This window comes from Zeus faber, assembly GCF_960531495.2.
Source record: "Zeus faber genome assembly, chromosome: 15".
In the NCBI taxonomy this organism is placed as follows: domain Eukaryota; kingdom Metazoa; phylum Chordata; class Actinopteri; order Zeiformes; family Zeidae; genus Zeus; species Zeus faber.
The window spans coordinates 22,180,446-22,199,872 of record NC_137194.1 but is presented as its reverse complement, the minus strand read 5'-3'; the positions used below and the strand labels follow the sequence as shown (position 1 = coordinate 22,199,872).

The 19,427-nt window shown below is 45.6% G+C and overlaps 1 protein-coding gene across 1 annotated transcript in view; it reads right to left on the bottom strand.

Annotated features, from left to right (window-relative positions):
- LOC307241357 (dedicator of cytokinesis protein 3-like) overlaps positions 1 to 19,427 on the bottom strand; it is a gene marked incomplete at both ends in the record, with an annotated part of 44,925 nt that overhangs the window by 23,124 nt on the left and 2,374 nt on the right. The window contains 13 exons of the mRNA XM_080015408.1: positions 577 to 702; positions 1,567 to 1,655; positions 2,782 to 2,929; positions 3,334 to 3,394; positions 3,487 to 3,568; positions 3,680 to 3,834; positions 4,751 to 4,792; positions 6,112 to 6,196; positions 7,087 to 7,235; positions 9,174 to 9,270; positions 11,191 to 11,246; positions 15,065 to 15,105; positions 15,316 to 15,399. Of these exons, the coding sequence (XP_079871534.1) occupies positions 577 to 702; positions 1,567 to 1,655; positions 2,782 to 2,929; positions 3,334 to 3,394; positions 3,487 to 3,568; positions 3,680 to 3,834; positions 4,751 to 4,792; positions 6,112 to 6,196; positions 7,087 to 7,235; positions 9,174 to 9,270; positions 11,191 to 11,246; positions 15,065 to 15,105; positions 15,316 to 15,399 (1,215 nt within the window). The remainder of the gene's footprint in view (positions 1 to 576; positions 703 to 1,566; positions 1,656 to 2,781; positions 2,930 to 3,333; positions 3,395 to 3,486; positions 3,569 to 3,679; positions 3,835 to 4,750; positions 4,793 to 6,111; positions 6,197 to 7,086; positions 7,236 to 9,173; positions 9,271 to 11,190; positions 11,247 to 15,064; positions 15,106 to 15,315; positions 15,400 to 19,427) is intronic.

The following is a 19,427-nucleotide window of genomic DNA, read 5'->3' as shown; positions in this document are numbered from 1 at the left end:
AGTTCACAATTTTTTTTTATTAAGTTACATTCAGTGATTTTTTTTCTCATTCATTTTTAGAAAACAATTTCACTGAAAAAAAATCATGAACTTTAAGAGCCTCGAAATTTTGAGAAGTTTCGATTTCTCCCGCCTCGGGGAGTGAGCGGGGTTCTGATGGATCCAGTGGGTGTGGATCCAGTGGATTCGTAGGGTACGTCCCCCTTTTCGGGTGAACTAGTGTCAACACTTGACAGGCTCACCCTCTTCCTTCTCCGATAAAAGAAGAGAGACGTGAGGCCCTGCCCCCTACAGTTGACGGTGAGCTGTAGGATGAATTTTATGATGATGAATGATGAATTTTAGGGATCAATGCTATGTCCTTTTGCTCCCTTCCCAGACCAGTTCTCGTTTCTGGTGGTATGGATTTTAGATGTCTTCCTACCCTGTCCTCGGCCGTGAAGCTTAACCCTCCGTGGGCTCTATCGTCTCCTCCCCGTTTGTCCTCCCCTCCGCTGACCTCGCCCACTCCCCATTTTCTCGGATCAAATCTCCCTCCATCCTGACTATGCTTAAAATATCCCCCCGGCCGCATACCTGGGAGGATCACGTCGGGGAAGCCCAATTTGCGCGTGAGCGCCAGGGCTCGGCTGAACACGGCCTGGTTCTCCCGCCTGATTTGCTCAAGCTCCCCCCGCAGCAGCTGCAAGGAAATGATGAGGCCTGTGGAACGAGGGAGAGAACAAGTCAAAGTGTGTGGGTGTGTGTGTTTGTGTGTGTGTGTGTACGTGAGCGTGCGAGCGTGTGTGTGTGTGTGTGAGTGTAAGTGTGTTTGAGTCCATATGTGTTTTTGTTGGGGGGGGGGTGTTAGATAGAAGGAAGAGAGGGAAAGCGGAGAGAGATAGAGGGAAAATTCACGTTGAAATAAGGAGGATAAGTAAATGAGGAGAGGAGCATTTAAGCGAGATTAGTCAGACTGCGGGGGAGGTGGAGAGACATCACGATGGATGGTGAGATGTCATCACAGCCGCAGAAAAGCAGGAGAGAGAAAGGGAAAGGAGAGACGGTGCAAAATTCAGGAAGAAGAAGGAAAAGGAGAAGGAGAAGAAGAAGAAGGGGAGGAAAAAATACGGATCGTCCAAAAAGAATGACGGGTTTGGTGAGTCATGTGCTATATTGTTGAGACACATAAAAAAAATAAAAATAAAAATAAACAAATACTTCTCCCGCCCCCCGTTCTTAAAGGGAGAAGACGGAATTACTCAACCACCGAGGTTAACAAGACGCACGGCGGTGTAGAAGCAAGGAGAACGCCCCTCCACACCCTCTGCCCCTGCGACAGCTGACCAGCGCGCTCAGCCAACACAAGTAATGGCTTCGTCCCTTCATCTTCTCCTTAATGGAGATGATCATAGTCAAGGTAATCAATACGGCATTATGACGCCCAACGACTGGATCATCCTTGGGTCTCGTGATGGCGGTTCAGGGCCCTGGTGGCACTGATCACGCAGTATCAAGGACACCGCGAAGACACATCCCAATAACAGATATTTATTGCTCTACAGGGTAAGTCACGGGCATATTTACCATAGTTGGTGCTGGGAGCCGAGTACTTGGTGTTGGACTTGCGGATGATGTTCTCGTGTATCTGGTACCACTCGTTCTCATTGTTGCATCTGGGGGTAAAGAGAGTCAACAACACACCTCTTAGCGGGCCCGGATGGAGGGATAGAGTAGGATCGGCATGTGGCCGGGACGCGATTCCCTGCCAGAGAAAAAGGTAACGGCAGAGGAAGGCGCCATCAACCAGCGCATTAGCCCAAATGCATAGTGCGCTAAGCCGAGCTGACAGCCAGCTCTCCACCAGCCTTTTTCATTACTGTGGGCCCGTAGGCCCCTGGGAAAGGCATGGGGAAGCGCACAGACTGGAGCGTTATAGGAGCCGACAGTTTGGAGGCAGCTCAGCCCTGAATCACTGCTGACTCTTTAAAGAAAGGAGCTCTTAAGACTCTGCAGAGCGATACGACGACAAAACAACTGTGCTCTTTAGAGAGAGCCATCCTTGGAAATACAACTCTTTGTCTTATTTTCTGCGGCGCGGTTTAACTCAGCAAACAAACAGTAAATGACTGCAGGGCCTTGTAGTGGGAGCACCACAGCGCGGCGTAGGTGTGAACTCTGACCTTGAGTGCGGCGGCTGCTGAAAAGGGACACAGCGGACGGCGGGAGAAAGTTCTGGCTACTGAGTGATGGGAGAAAGTGCTGAGCTCAGCATTATATTCTCCGTCCTCTAACTCCTGTTCATTTATCTAAGTGTCAAATGCCTTTTTCTCCTGTCGCTCTTTCTTTCCTTCCTTCCTTCCTTCCTTCTCCAGGTCCGCCCCCCTCTTATTTTTTTTCTTGGTTGGCCAAGGTACAGGAGCTTTCATCTCGGTGGCAAATTCTAACAGAGGTGGCCAGATTCGCATCACGCCAAGAGTCCAATCTTAGGCCTGGGCCGGGCAGCTATTGATTTTCTTCAGAGGACACTTCACGATCATTCTGGTCTGACGCCTTTCTGACGCGCGCCACGCCTCAGAAACGCGTCAGAAACCCGAAACCTCCAGGTCAACGTACACATCATTCCAATAATGACAAGGCAACACTCCTCAACAATTCCTCAACGCAGCTGCAGTACAGAGACTGCTCCGTAGGTGCATAATCCTTCTGTTATTTTTACAGCATAAGGTACCGCCTCCCTCTGGATTCATCTTTGGGAAAAACACGCCGAGATGCTAAAAGTAGTTTCACGACCGCACTCACGTGTAGATTTTAAGCACAAAGTCCTTCTCCTCCTTGAGGTCCGTGATGGTGTGGAACACGTCGGTCATGGCGAGGACGGCGCAGCCGTAGGGCCGCCTGTAGAGCACGTGAGGGGGGCCTTTCTTCGAGTCGTTTAGCAGCATACGACCTGAGCACCAGGAGAAGACGATGAGCTAAAGTAGTGGTTCTCAACGTGGGGTCCGGGGACCCCCCCCCCCCAAGGGGTCCTTCAACAGGTTCCCAAAAAAATATTTTGATTTATGCATTAGGGACCGTTTTGATCCGAGTTTCACTGTTATCTCCCTAACTACAGTACCGATAGATATGGGTATAGATAGATATGATATAGATAGATAGATAGATATGGAAGTTTGGACCAAATCATATCTAACAATAAAATTGTTCTCCGATTGTGGTCCCAGAGACAACGTTTTATGTCCGATGTGTATCAAATGAAGGGTCCTCGGTGTAAACAAGGTTGAGAATCACTGATCTAAAGAATCAACAGTTTGTTTTATTTGACTTTTTTTTTTCTTTTTTTACTTCACCTACCAGTTCTTATGACATGTGCAACAATATACAGGTCCCTCTTCAAGTCTTTACTGCTCAGGTCCTAAGAACAAAACAAAAAGAACGTTATGTCAACATCACGACAGCGAAATTACTCAGAGATTTTCGCCAATTTCAAGCCGGGGTAATCTTTACCGTGAAGAGCGCACACAGACGGTCAACCTTCTCGGGATTCTTTGGTCCTCCATTTTTGTTTAATCTCACCATGAACTTCTCACTGGAAAAGAAAAGCCAGCGGACGGTTTCAAATGGGAATGCCAAAGTGAGCCGGCCGAATGCGGGCATTTTTGGGGCTGAACGGCGGCCTCATAAGTTCCTCTCTAAGCACCTGATTTGTTTGGCCTCACGGGTGTCGTAGAGGAAGAAGAAGACGTCGGCGTCCTCGCTGATGCTGTTGTAAGTGAAGCTCTTCAGGTTGATGAAGAGGTGGTGCGACACGGGGACACGGCAGCTGTCGCCATGGCGCTGCCGCACGCTGTCAGCCTGGGAACGAGCGGACAGCTCTAATAAGAGCCCGGCTCAGTCTGGGGCTAATTACTTCCAATTTTACACACAGATCTTTTTCTGCTTTGTTTGGCATTTTCTCCCCCCAAAGGATGAAAAAGACGTTGGTAATTGATGTATACGGGTCAGGGAAATAGCCTACCCGAAACTGGGTCTAATACGACCATAGCGCAGAGTTATCTATCATGCTGCCTGCAGCATATTAGTGTATAATTCAAAATATATTGATCACCACATACAAGTAATGATTCAAGTAAGGAAAAAAAAATGATTAATTATTTACAACAAATGTAATTATGAATTGAAAAGCAGCCTTAGAGACTGAATATGGCAATTATTTAAATGTGGGATCTCAAACAGAATTGTATTTACAGTAAAGGCGTTCCGAAGAACTGTATTCATTGGTAGAGAGAGAAGTTTGTGAGTTCTCAGATGAAAGACGCCCTCCACACACACACACACACACACACAAAAATACACACAAAAACCCTTTGTCGAAGGACCATCTTTATGGCTTCATACAGATGTCATTTGGTGAACACTTGTATCTGAGGTGTATTTGACTCCAGTCATCATCTTAGAAATGTGTGGACGCAGATGACCTTTAATGTGGTCGTCATACAAAGTAATACACGTGAGCTTGGTTTTGACCTTAACAGGATTAACTGACTGGTAACTTCAGGCCTTTTGTTCATGATCAAGGCAGCTGCAGCATCAGAATGTGCTCCACAAATACAAGGGTCAAAGGGCCCTGACAATTATGTGCCGGTGTGGAACGATCAGATCGCAGCTTTATGAGTCAACAAATGAAATAAAACCAAATCGAAAGGGGAGACTTTGAAAGCGGAGTTCTTGAAGCATAAATAGAATACATACGTATCACGCAGCAGCCTACCTGGTTTGTGCTTTGCTGGCCGCAGTGTCTGCTGGATACATGCTAAAGAGAGAAAATAGAAAGAGAGTCTTCCCACTCAATATCGGACTTATTTACCTCGCAGGAGTTTTTACACATTTTGATGTTTTTAAAAATCGGAGAAAAGTCCACCCACATTTTTTTGCCGAGAGGCTATACTTTAGCGTCCCTGCGGCAGTAAAATAAGCCCACATGATGTGGAACGTGAGCATGTGGGAGAGGAGAGCACCGAGCCAGCGGATCCCACACACACACACACACGCACACACACCTCTCTGCTCGCCGGCCTAAAATAAGTCCTCTACTCCTACCTGAAGAGGTGCCAAGGCCTCGTGCCCTGCCAAATAAACCCGCTCACTTTCATCGAGAGAGTCGGGAATGTTTTTTTGGCAGGGATGAGCCACGCTGTTGCTTTTGATCGGAGTGTTAACAATGCAACTGCAAAGCTGAGAGAAATGGCAACGGGGCAAATGGAGACCACTGGGCAGTTGGAGGGCTTCTGGGTTTCGGTATATGGACCTCCGCCTCTTGGCCAGACAGGGTTTCCTGTCTCCAAGATGGCCTCCCACAGCATTAGATGACATTTTATTACATCTGTGCGGTAATCACATGCTCTCAGTTTGCATTTGCTCGAGTAATTCTCCTTCCCACCAGCTTGGAACTCCCACATTACTCCAGCTAAAGCCCTAAATGCACCGAGGGCATCATTTATTTATGAAAATATGCCTGTACTCCAATTGTTGGTTTTTACATAACCAGGACTGTAATCTGCGATCTGAAAATTAAGTGCATTTTGCAAAGCCTCAGCACAGCTCGTCACATTGAATTATGTCCACGGCGTCAGTGGGCGATCGCGCTTGTGAGCGTCACGTGCACATGCTGGGAGAGGGACACACTCAATATGGCGGTAACATGAGCATAAAGAATAGGTCGCATGAGACAGCAGCCGAACCGTGCCTCCTCTTGTGCGTCGCCTCCTTATGGATGATTTCATAATCAGCACAGCCGCACAGCCCCGCCAAATTCCGACGCATTCCAATATGCAAAACCCAACCCAGGCAATAGACACAGACAATGCACATTGTCTGTGACCAATAAAAAAAAGAGCGTGGATAAATTGTGGCCAAACAGGAGATTAGAATTTACACGCATTCGAATTCAGCGTGAATGTAGAACGCCGCCCGTACACAATTACAATTTGGATCATTCAATCATTCCTCACGCAGGCGTAGTCGAAGGCGCCAAAGTTTTTAAATACTACAGCATGCATCTATTTAGACAAAACAACAACAACAACAACAACAACAACAACAACAACAAAAAAGCCGGCGTGCTGGCAGTACCATTTTGTATAGTTCAGAAACACTGATCTGATCCGGATCCACCATCTCAAACTCTTTTCTGGGAACGAGGTCTATGCCAAGATGCCTGGAGAGGGATTATAAAGACATAACAAGCAATGAAGAAAAAAAGAAAAACGACAGCGTTTTAAAGAAGGACTGCTGTTGTGATTCAAACAATGCCAGGAAAAGATTAAAATAAAACACATTGCATAATCTACACAACACAAGTTAAGCCACAGTGAAATTGTACATAGTTGCGCCGGAAAATCATAATTACGATTATTACTTAATATGATTATGACCGTTATTAGCAATCTTATGTTTTGACCTATAGCGGCAGCTGAGGGGACTCTTGTGTAACAATTACTGTGCTGAACAAGACAACATTTATTTCCAGCTCCCGAGCAGAGAAGCAGAGAGTATGTCTAATGTATATGAATATTTAATGTGCGATATATAAATATACATTAGGTTCAGATGCTCGCTGATGTTGTCCGATCGAGCGAACGTGCACGTTGGAGCACCGCGAGCCCTACGCTGAACCAACAGATGGTCCCTTCGCCTCACACCCCTCCTTGGCAAGGAAAAAAAACCTTCATGTCTTCATCGCCGTTGAAGACATGAAGAGTTGTCTTCTCCGACAACTCACTCGGAAGGAGCGGGGACGGGGATGAACTAAAGAATATAGGTTTACCGTTCCTCCGGGGGCTGAGGGGACTGCGCATTGACTTTAAGCCGCTTGAGATTCGCTCATCTGCTAAGTGACCGTGAAATTACACGATAGAAAATAGCATTACACGCCCCCCCCCTCACACACACACACACACACACACACTTGCGTTGGCGATCGAAAATATCTCCAGGATTACGACGGAATCATCATGAAATGTTCATTAAGTTGCAGGGGAAAAAAAGACCTGCGCATTTCCTCAACACTCGCATTGGAGTATCACAGTAACTGCACGGGCGACTCACTCGTTGCCCCAGTCCAGTCGCACGGTGATGTGCCGCTTGATCTCGCGGGTCTGGTCCTGGGCCAGGTGACCCTGGATCAGCTGGCGACGCAGGTCGATCAGCTCGTTCATCACGTGGCGCAGCTTGTGGAACAGATCCACCTTGTGCTTCTGGAAAGAGGACACACGCCACATGGGTGGGAAAAGTTGGTGTCGGAGTGGGACCAGATAAGGAAACACGGTCAAACCCGAAACCCTCTCACGTGATATGTCGCTATAGGACTTAACAGTTTTTCGGGACATACGCACAATATCTGTCACACTTACATTGGTTGGCAACATGTTTTTACATTTTTTTGTTTTTTCTGAAAGATGAAGAGTACACTTCTGGCGGCATCTGGGTTAAAGCAAAACTCTGGTATTTTTTTAACATAAGCCATTTCACTGCTCTCCTAATAAAGGAGAGCAGTTTTGCCCAATAAAGGCAAAAATGGTCCAAAGAAATAGACATTAATACCTAAATAACATTAGCCTTATTTTTCAGACATTGGAGTCAACCCCGAGTGATCCCAATCTATTAAATTGATCGCAATGGGGCAGTGAGAAAAGCCGAAAAACCTTGTCGCGTTTGCCTCATCGGGCGAGATTCTGACGGCAATCGCTCGGGTCAAATAAGGCTTAAAAAATACGGTATTTTTCCTTGAATAACATGCTTAACACAGACTCTTACCCAGATCACATCTTCCACTGAGGTCGAGTTAAAGTATGCGCATCGATCTTCAAGCTAAATGCTCCCTACATTAATTAATATAGCCAGAAAAAAAATCCCATGCGGTCCAATATTGACCTCCCCCATAATTCAGCGTCCCTCACCATCGCTTTATAGTGCCAAGGACAATAATTTTAATGGAGTCGTTTGGTGTTTTCCTGAATAGCATGACAGGCCCACAATGCCACCCAGGTCTGTTTACATAACTGCAATGATAAAGCACCACCACGATGTGCATGTAAATTTAATAAGGATAAACACTGTATGTTCTGCAAGGCTGCTAGCCATGTGAAAACAAAGCTTTTTTTTTTTTTTTCCCTCAGAGTTGATGAGCCCTTTTGGACGATTATTGCGTGGGACTAATTCAGTACGTTGCATTACAACACATACACATTTCATCTTAGTCCACCGCTCCCAGCCGCGCTGCTGTAAATCGTAACAGGCTGCAACGGGCGAGAGGATCTCCAATGATGCATTGCTATTTATATTTTAAGAAAGTGTGACAACATGGCCAGCACCACACAGGGGGGTGAGCACAAGAAAAAAAAATGAGGATAGCGTTAAATCAGTGGTTTGCATTCGCCGAGTTCAAAGGAAGTTACATCACCGCAGTGATGCCTCAGGCTCCTCGCTCGCTCAGAGCAGGAACAGTCCTCGGCGAGGAGGTTATGTAAAAAGACGCTGCCAGCTCTGCAGCGTATCCACTCAGCTCCAGACCTCAAACCCCCACCATGCACTTCTGGCTGCCCTTGTGACACTTGGAAGGATTAAGGGTGCTTTTGGGTTCCCGGCAATCTTTTTTTTTTTTTATTTTTTTTTTTTTTTTTGCGCAAGGCCGGAGCGAGCGCCCGCTAAAGGTGGTGGTGAGAGTGGCAACAGAATCGCGAAGCGGGGGTGGGGCCTCAACATCAACAACAACCAAGACGGGCCAAGATCGAAAGGCAAACGAATGAAGGACGAGCATGAAATTGCCTACGACAGCTTGGAGGGGGCCATTATCTGTGGCTAACCACGGTTTCTGGTCGCACAAAGATAGAGCGTGGACATGTAGGGCCCTGGCAGTCAGGATGCCACGGGGAGATATCTGAAGGAGAAACGCAGGAATATCTACAGGGGCTGTCGCTGTGCGTTCGGCTCTCTCACCATTCACCGATCCCGCTGGAAACCGTGCCTGCACCACGTGTTAAACCGAGTTAAGACATTGCAGAGGGATCAACGCGAACATTCCTGTGAAATCCCACGGAAGGCAACGTTTTAAGCAACAATCCAAAGATTTGGCAAAAAAAAACCTGAAACATCTCGGAAACGCCGGGTCCGGTGTCATAATGTGTAACACTGACCACATAGAGCTGCTTCCACAGCACGCCCCATTCCTGCAGCGTGGAGGTGGTCTCTGTGATGATGGGGTCCTCCAGGGGCACCACCGTTTCACAGAGCCTGGGATAGGGAAGACACACACACGCACGCACGCAGGCACACACACAAAGAAACAAACACAACCAGATAAGCACTGTGGGCACATATCGGCAGTGAAGTGATAATAGGGTTCATAGCTTATAGCTTACAGACAAATTAAGTTGCATTTCACTGCTATTCCCTTTCTTTTATTGTCTGTGATTCCAACTGGGGGCATGTGATCCGACCGAAGCCCTGACTGTCAGCGACGACAGGGCTGACGACACACACACACACACACACACACACACACACACACACACACACACACACCAGATAAGGCTGGGATCTTTAAACGTCCTGTCCTGCTTATTGAAAAGGCCCAACTTTGATTCTGGCACTCTCCTCGTTGCTGCTTTCAATGACGACGGAAATGTTTCTGGGTAAAAATCACTCGACAGTCCATCCATTATGTAACACGTCGGAGCGAGATCTACTATGGCGTGCGTGAGTGCGTGTGTGTGTCTGTGTATGTGTGTGTGTGTGTGTGTGTGTGTGTGTGTTTGTGAAGAACCAGAGAGATGCAGTAGGTGTTTCACCTCATTAACTCCACTAGACGGCTAAAACACGATTTCCAAAGTGCAAATCCCGGCACAGGGAGGTGTTACAATGTCAATTTCCCGGTCTGAACTTCTAATTGTTGGATTGTGAACTGGAGGAGAGGCTCTCCTGCTCTGCAGTGTCTCTACTCAAACAGGGGGTGATGTAACAGTGCGAGGGATACTTCTAGTACAGTGGGAGAGATCTACACACTGCTTCGCTGTGTGTGTGTGTGTGTGTGTGTGTGTGTGTGTGTGTGTGTGTGTGTGTGTATGTGTGTGTGTGTGTGTGTGTGTGTGTGTGTGTGTGTGTGTGTGTGTGTCTGTGTGTGTGTGTGTGGTCATGCTTCTGTGCTTGTGTGCGTTTGTTCTACTATACTTTTGAGGACCAGTCTATGAACTGACACATTTTTTCGGTTTAGAAGTGCACCAGGAACATGGGTCCTCACTAACCAGGTGCATTTACTCGGACCTCACTTTGATACTAGTACAAAAATGTGTCTGTGCGTGTGTGTGTGTGTGTGTGTGTGTGTGTGTGTGTGTGTGTGTGTGTGTGTGTGTGCGTGGGCGTGTGCGCTCGTCGAATGAGAGAGGGAAATTTGGAGCATGCGCCTCGATTGCCTTTTCCTATTCCAGTGTTGATTCTACCGAGGTCCGGGTCCTCACCAGTCAGCGATAAGGAAAACCAGAGGAAAAAAAGCAAAAAAAAAAGCGGAGAGATTAATTTTGATTGTTTGAGCCGACGCTCCGGAGCGCAAGGACATTGCGAAACATTTTTCATTATAGCTGCTTCTATATACATCACCAGGTTGTTTTCTATGAATCACACATGGGCGGGCCACGGAGACGCTCGGCAACCAACACAAGAGGTTTGGAACAGAAAGAAACGAGATAACGAACAACACCCTAACGAACGCGGCTAATAAACGAGAAGAGAGCCACGGACAGACGTGTGTCTTTCTTTGTTTGTGTTTTTCTTACTTCATTTCACGATGAAGATATTTGAAAAGCACAAAAGTAATATGGGTCGTCCCAAAGAGGCGGATTTCTTCGCCTCGACAGTGTTTGTCGTTCTTTTTTTTTTTCACTCATTTCTTATTATCGCAATATTTTCTTTGAGAGACCCAACCCCGAGGAGTGTCGGAGTCAACCGCAGCAAGGAGACGGAGATTCCAAAATAATTTTAAATGAAGAGAAAAGGGAGATCCGTCGTCATCAACTCAGCGTCGTACGACGCGATCGAGGCGATGTGTGCTGCAGGTTCGTCCCCACCATCTGGTGAGCCGGACCCTCCGGTTGACTTAAATCTGATGATCGTATTTCGGGGCCAAAGATGAAAAGAAAACCGCTTGAGACTTCTTACCCTCTGTTGGTCACTGTGGATTTCTTCAAGTGGACATAACTGGTCGGGAAAATACCCTATGGACAGAAGAGAATACACAGTATGTTACCAAGTGTGTTTCGTGGTCACCATGAATAAAGACGCTCCTTCAATGAGGACATTTTGAGTCCAATTCGTTCCCTCTCTGTTTAAATATCTCACCAATTGGTGAAGCGTACAGAGATGTAGGGGTCTAAGCCACTTGGTGGGTTTAAAAAAAAAAAGACAGCTAACTCACTGTACACACCAGTTATGCCGTGGAGTTTGGGGAGAGCTTTTAGCGGCGGCGGCAGCTTTATCAGTTTATAGGGAATTGGTCACACATTTTATCAGTTGACGGGGACAACATGAAAACACGGTGACCTGGTCAGTGGCAGTGCGGTCGTCTGATGACCAGGGGGCGCCGGCGGTTCGATCCTCATCTCCTGCGGGCTAATTCGCCGGGGAGACGCCTCCACCCCTAAGAGCTGGCTGTCTAGTTGCATGACTGACACTGCCGTGGGTGTGCCAACGGGCGAATGCAAGGCAGGGAGCATGTAAGCCAGACCAGCTATACCATCAAAATAAAAGAGGCGTTTTCAAAAATGTGACCAACAAAATGTATTTGTATTTGATTTCCCACAAAGTGTTTTTCTCGGAAGACAACTTAAGGTTGAGTTGTGGACGTCCATACATTCACAAAATATTTCACAGCAGGAAAAGAAATTGCTCCGTTCCTGTGATCGTCCTGATACATGGACCGATCAGACTCCCTTAAAATCTGTCTCGTTTCCCCTGCAAGGCGAGGGGGCCGTTGTGTTTGCACACTCCGACGCGCACGCCCGGCGCCACGATGAGAGGCTCAGCGGCGTCAAAATGGGACCTAAATGTTGCTTGACTTAGTGGGGAAGGGCATTACAGACTGAACGGTGCCAAGTGCCATCCTTGCACTTCATCTTCATCCTCCTAATCGTCCAGATGTGATGAATTGGCCGCGCCGAGCACAACCAATTCTCTCAGCGCACGCACACACACACACACACACACACACACATACATACACACCCACCCACACGCGCGCACACACACACACACCCCCACACACACACATACACACACACACACACACACACACACACACACACACAGAATATGGGGGCGAACGAATGTAGGCGGTAAGAATACATAACAAAATGGAGGCTTGTCGGTGGGTCCTGTAAATAGCGAGCGGGAGTGGTGTGACAGCAGGAGAACACAAAGACACCGGCAGCCTCCATTTGCAGCGATGGGACAGGTTTAGTGCTTTGGCCTTAAACAACACTTCAACTCCCGACCTTTTGGTTCAAAGGAGGGTAGGAGTTAAAAATAGAGACAACCTGCTGCTGATGACCTTTCCCAGGCGTAGCATGCACCGGTGCTTGTGTTTGTGGCTCCAATATGAGCACTGGTACATTCATGGGAATTGTCACTCTGGATCCTTTCAACGTTTGTTTTGATGACTTTTCACAACGTTTCGGAAGAGGCTCGTCACAAACTCAGTATGAGAGTACACAGACAGGAGGCCGGGGGATTGTTTTACCTTTCTCACTAGAAACTAGTTAAATAAAATAATATTATAAAAAGTATTATCTTATAAAAAATATTGACAAAGTAATTATTTATGTGCTAGCTATGTGTGTATTATTATTATTATTATCATTATTATTATTATTATTATTATTAGGGGTCCAGCCCCAAAGGTGTAGGAGCCCTATTGTTTTTGTTGATGACATCAACAGACATCAGTAGACATCAGTAGTCTATGGTTGTCATGCATCAGACACACTCACAGACAAGATGAATAAAATGTGTTTTCGGGGCAGTTGCGACATGTCATCCTCCAAGTTTTATCTAGATCGGTCTATTATTGTGGAATAATTTAGTCAAAAAAATGTATTTAATACTAGCGAATACATCGGCGAATACCTCCAGCTCAAGTCCGCCAGCTCAAGAGGTTGTCCAAAAACAGATCCGACCCACAGGACCAGGACAAGTGGGTCAGTGGGAACGAGTACAAGGCACAGTTTGCCGTAGAGTAATTTCTGTCGCCCAGGCTGGACTGTCCGACCTGAAGCAACATTCAGCTGGGAACTACCACGTCCGAGCAGCACAAGGGCAGAGGACGCAGAGTGGAATCGCTCAATTCAAGATGCACCAGAACTGTACTGTTGTTATTAGATCGTACTGTGTTTAAAGTCTTCATCGTGCCATTCTCCAGATACACAAGTTGACACGCGCGTGTGAGTGTGTATGTGTGAGTGTGTGTGTGTATGTGTGTGTGTGTGTGTGTGTGTGTCTGTGTGTGTGTGTGTGTGTGTGTGTGTGTGTGTGTGTGTGTGTGTGTGCGTGAGAGAGAGAAACCAATATCCCACTTGGTGGCGGTCTCTGTGGTCTACTAGGTCTACTATTTCCAAGTTCATCAATGGCTTCTTGCTTCCTCTAAATAGGACAGATCAAACATTTTTATTATTATTATTATTATTATTATTATTATTGCCAATACTATGAGTTGTATACAAATTGATAACTATGTGGAAAATAGAATTAATGTAATATAAATCTCTAATACACTTGTTCTCCACCAGGTAATTAATGGAATTTCTCTTAAATGAAATAAGAATGTTAAGCCATATCATAAATTCTGTGAAACTCCTAATTGTGTTATTGTTTTTGTTGTTGCTGTGTAGGTTACGGGGCTAATCTGACCGCACTATACGTGTATATTTGCAGCACTTCATTTTCATTTTCATTTAATGTAGCTTGGAGATTATTAACATTAACTTCATTGCCTTTATTCTTAAATTCAATAGTGTGGCAAAAACATGTGTTGTATAATAATAGTAATAGCGTAAAAATAGTACTGGGTTTGGACTTGATGGTGTGCTGTTGTTCAGAGGCCTGTTCTGAATGAAATTTTAAGCTAAATGTTTCTCTGGGTAGGGTGTGGGGCACTAATTACGCAATTCATTTTCTTAGTCGTTAAATATGTTTTGAGGTGGAGGACGGTCAACATAATGTTTGCTGCAGAACTGGCATTCTTTCAGCTTTCGGGTCTGGTATGGTGTCAGGTCGTATGTCTGAGAGTGCTATTCGAGCACTACCCGTGCATTTGTATGTATGTATTTTATGCACATTATCCGCTTCGATGTATGTCTTCAGTGCGTTTTTAGGGTGGGCCAACCTTCCTCCTAGGCATGACAAATTTTCTGGATAACAGACAGTAAAGTAATCTAATCTAATGTGATCGAATTACAATAAAGCAGACTGCGGGACCGGCGTAAACAGACTCTCGAGAGGGGGAACGAGGAAGCCCCAGCTCAGGTCCGCTGTTCTTGTCTTCCTCTCTAAACTCTGCCCTCGCCGCAGCAGCGGACCCGCCTCCACCTCGCACCTTCATTACGACTGCAGCAGGCGCTCCGGGGCAACTCCATCATAAATTTAACAAACGGAGAGTTAGGGCGACGTGTTGTAACGGCTTGTTATGCCAACAACTGCTTACTAGGCTTGCACCATCTGCTGGCTGAAAGGGTGCAAAAGTTTATATCCCTGCTAAACTGCTTCCAGAGCGGAGAGGAGTCCGTCGGTTCGGGGCTAGACCACGAAATGTTAGGCATAGAATGTGAAATGTTGATTTAATGTCTCTGTCCCTGAGATTATAATGTTAACAGTAAATAACTGACTATATTCAGCAGATCTAGCCATCTGTTCCTTTTTATGACATACGGGGACGCTTCAAAAACATGGATCACATTGTATTTTATACACTTTGTGTTCAATAACAAGTATGATGACGATAACAATAACAAAGGTATATTTTTGTGCACAGTGACATATTCACCTTGATGGAAGGCTTCCTGGTGGAAAAACCTCTGTACCAACCTGAAGTAACACAAAAAACATAATAAGAAGAAATTAATATAAACAAAAAAAAACAGCACGATTTCAATGTCTATATGTCTGTAATATCAGAAATATCATGTTCTCTGTCTCGCTGGACGCTAACACCTGGCAATGTATTCCACAGTATTTTAATAATCTCTGCTAATGGAGATTATATTTCACAATCAAAGACTGTAAATTCCATTTTACCTTCGCTTTTCTCCAGGATTTGCACCGTTTCTCCAATCTCCAGGACCAGAGCCTGACATACTGGCGAACGGAAGTTGCAGATAACTGCACAGAAAGAGAACACAGAAATAAATTAAACCACCATCCATTTATTTTCCCCTGCTCTGAAAGAAATCTGATAAAGGGCAAATGTAAGGAACACAGAAATGGCCTCAAAGCTTAAAAGGGAGCAACGTTTTCATTGATAACCTCCCCCTGACTGGTGACAATGGAACATAATAATGGATGTTTTGGGGTTGCAAAAGGCAGTAAATGCAGCTTTATAATAAGCTGTTTGATGCAAACATCTAAACACAGCGTTGCACAGGAGACACTGCTTAACTAACTGTAAACAGCCTCCCACCCTGAAGTGGGGAGCCATTTTAATAGGCAATTAATTCTTAAGCAGTCCTGATTTCAGCGCAATGTTAAGTTAATTGCATTGTCTCCAAAAATAGGGTCCACACTAACTGCAAAACAGTGGCTAAATGCTTCTCTATCATAAGTCAGCATTAGCATAAATCTTTCATGCAGCCGCTTTTGCAGCATCATGAAATCTTGCAGCGCACACTGAGGGTGCGGCGAAAGGGGACACAAGTCACAGCACGGACCCTCAGCGCAGCACGGCCCCTGGATTAAGCGACCGACGCCGGGTTCCCTTCCAACGACACCGTAACTCGGCGGCATATGTGATGTAATATATGCAAGCCTCGGTAAAGAAGCATTTGTTTGATAATGACAGGACTCCATTGACAATTCAAAAAACCTACAAATGGTGGCCCTTCAAGGAGAGCTCCATGTGAGTCAATATGCTAATGAACTAGCCAGGGGACCCAGTGAGGGGGTGGGAGAGGGGGAGGGGCCGGCGCTCAGCTCGGGCGGCTGTTTGAGGGAAATGAGTGCTTAGTTCCTCTGCTATGGTAACTATGGCAACAGATCATCCACAATCTAGAGGGTTTTCTGCACTGTAACTGCTGCAGGGATCTGGGCATTTTTAACTGTGGACGCCGCTCGGCAAATAGTTTGGGTCATTGACGAGAAGACGGTCGTGGATTGGAGGTCGGGCGTCGGATGGACTCAGAAAGTCACCTTGTTTTCTTTTCACTCGGCGCCGGACCCCCTTCCACAGCCACCACTAAATCACCTGGGTTTGAGAGCGCTCTTATTTGAATTGCAAAACCTCCACTCAACCCGTTACAAAAAACTTGTCAAAAGAGAACACGTCAGAACAAGATGAATGGCAATTACATATCACTGGTTCGCATGTCAGTGCTTTCGTTGCGATGCTGTGAGCTTTCATTGTGGCCTGAAGCTTGAAATCCCCCATGAGTCGAATGCTTGTATTTAAAACTTCATTCGTTTCATTGTCGGCCTTGAGCAGAATGATCGTAGGACGCCAGAAGAGCGGTCCGGTTTGGGAACAGCTGAGAGAATTGTATTGGCAAAGAATGAATGTTTATACCCAACTATTCCCAATCAAAGTGTCCCTCTGCACTAGTGTACATAGTCCCAAAACACAACCTCTTACCACACCTGTTGTGTGACACCATCACAAGTTCTAGCATTTCATGTTAAATGCACCAATGTGTTAAACCTACGCTGTTCATCCAGGCTGTCGGACTAACTTTGATGGACGCTTTTCCTGTGAATCAACATCAAACTAGACATGTCGATGACATGACATAGTAAACTTGAATGGATTCTTTTAAATGAGCAGAGAATTTGAGAGGCGTGTTGCCTTCCTACGAGGGTAAAAAAATGCTTTTAAAGTTTAATTTTATTCTGCGTGCAGCACATTGTATTTCGTGCCAAATTAAATATATTATATATTATGCTATATTATGTTATATGATTATATGGTGTTTATCGACATCATTTTGTGAACAAAGCAAGTAAAAATAAAGACCAAAGGCAAGGCTATGCAAATGACTAGATTATTTCTGAGATAAAAAACAAAATACAAAGACAGAGCTTGTCAGAAATTAAGATCCGGAGATAGCACGTAGGCTCAAAATGGCCTAAAGCCAACAACAAAGACTAAAGACAACAGTCTACCATACAGCAAAACAAAACGGCCGTTTCACAGGAATTAAACGAGCCGGCATCCTAGACCATTCATAATTGCGTGCTGTCTCTCTGCCACATCGCCGTTTACAGTTTGTATCCACATGTGAAAATGTAGGCAGGCCTTGCATCACTATAGACATTCGCTGCCGTTCGCTCCTCTCCGCAGTGTAAGGGGAGAGGGAGCGCCAAAAGCAGACGCACCCACACACAGACATCCACCCACACAGCAGTCTAAACACACACACGCACGCACGCACGCACGCACGCACACACACACACACACACACACAAATACACACACACGCAGGAATTTAAAGTTTGATATCATCCCTGTCATGACTCTTTTCATTTAGGAAATCTTAACATTATTGATATTGGCAATACTGAGCACCTATTCATCATGCAGTCAGGTAGTTGACATTCAGAGTTTGGATCTTTAACCCATTTCACTTGGCTTCCCTCACCACTCTCTCCTCTCCTCTCTCTCTCTCCCTCTCCATCTCAGACACTCTCTTACTTTATTTTGCTTGTATTCTCTGCCGCTGGTCTGTGGAATGTAATTTTGTGAAATTTTGTCTCAGACACAAACCGAACGACGAACGGCGAAACAATCTGGAATGGATTCACAGGAGTGTATCTATCCGAGTTAAGGGTCATTTCAGTTTCTTTGGATCATCAGAGAAGAACATTACATTTGTTTCTGTCATAAGAAAACTTTCTTTCCATCAGTGGATTTTAATGTAGCGTGCCATAAAATGGGGGGGGGGGGGATACCAAGAAAGATTGTACACAAGGTAGACCGAGAAAGAAAATTGAATTTTTTTGCTTGCATAGGATAGGCCCTTCTGCAGGGAAAAGGAAACATCAACAACCTGCCCACGTAATAGCAAACACAATTGCAGAACCTTAAATGGTCTGTTACTGTCCCTCTTTTGGGGGAAAGAAAAACAGTGCGGTCAATAACCCCGGTGTGCGAAATACAAGAAGTATCAAGAAGACTGAAGAAGTAAACTAAGCTCGCCGTCCTGACTAACCCCCGACAGGTGTCCATAGTGATGTGAATTTGGCTCTGTGTCCCTCAGTTGTTTTAGTAACGTGATGTGACTGAGCGTGTCGAGCGCGGGGGTCCTGTTTTCCTCGCCCTGTCCACGCCCGCTCCTCGCATGGCAAAGTAAAAAATAATAATAATAAATAAATAACATAAAAAAAATTTGCACAACGGCCTCTGTGTTTCATCCGGTGACTCATGTTCAGCGCAACTCGAGCACACACTTGTCTGCCACACATTCTCCGCTCCGAGATTCTCTGAGCTAACCCTAACGAAGGAGGTTGAGGGACGGTTTTTCGGTCTGATTATCCGACGATCCGGTTACAGATCAGGGTCGCAGCTGTCAGTGCCATCCCAAATATGAAGCCATGGGAGGATGATGATGTATCTGCATGATAGCAACCGTCCCCTGAACTTAATTACAAACAGTGGACATGTGGTGATGTGTGTAATCGTAATTTTGTTGTTTTTATTTTAAATGTATATATTTGTGAATTTGTTGTACATCCTCCGACTGGGTACTTCCTGTTCCCCACTGAGCTGCTGCAACGTCTGAATTTCCCCTTATCTGATCTTATCTTATCTGATCCGATCTTATTTTATCTCACATCCTACAATCAACTGATCACACTCACAACACGTACTGAGCTGATTTGAACATACTATATCCACTCTTAGTTCTCATGAATATAGTTCTCAGTGGCCCAGTAATTGGACATTTTGGACTTGCGTGCACTGACCTCAGAAATAATCCAATCTCTGAGATGGATCCAGGACGTGCTCACCTAGTAGCTAGGCTTTTAGTTCAGAATGGGATCAGAGGTTAAAACCAGGAAGAAACGTTGGGTTCAGCTGCATTAAGCTCTGTAATCCTCCTCGCAGCCACAACTGACCATTAGCTCCACCTTTTGTTTGCTAATGCAGACAATTGGGGGACTTGTGTCTCAGATAAAAGTTGCCACAGTTTGGTATCTTGTGC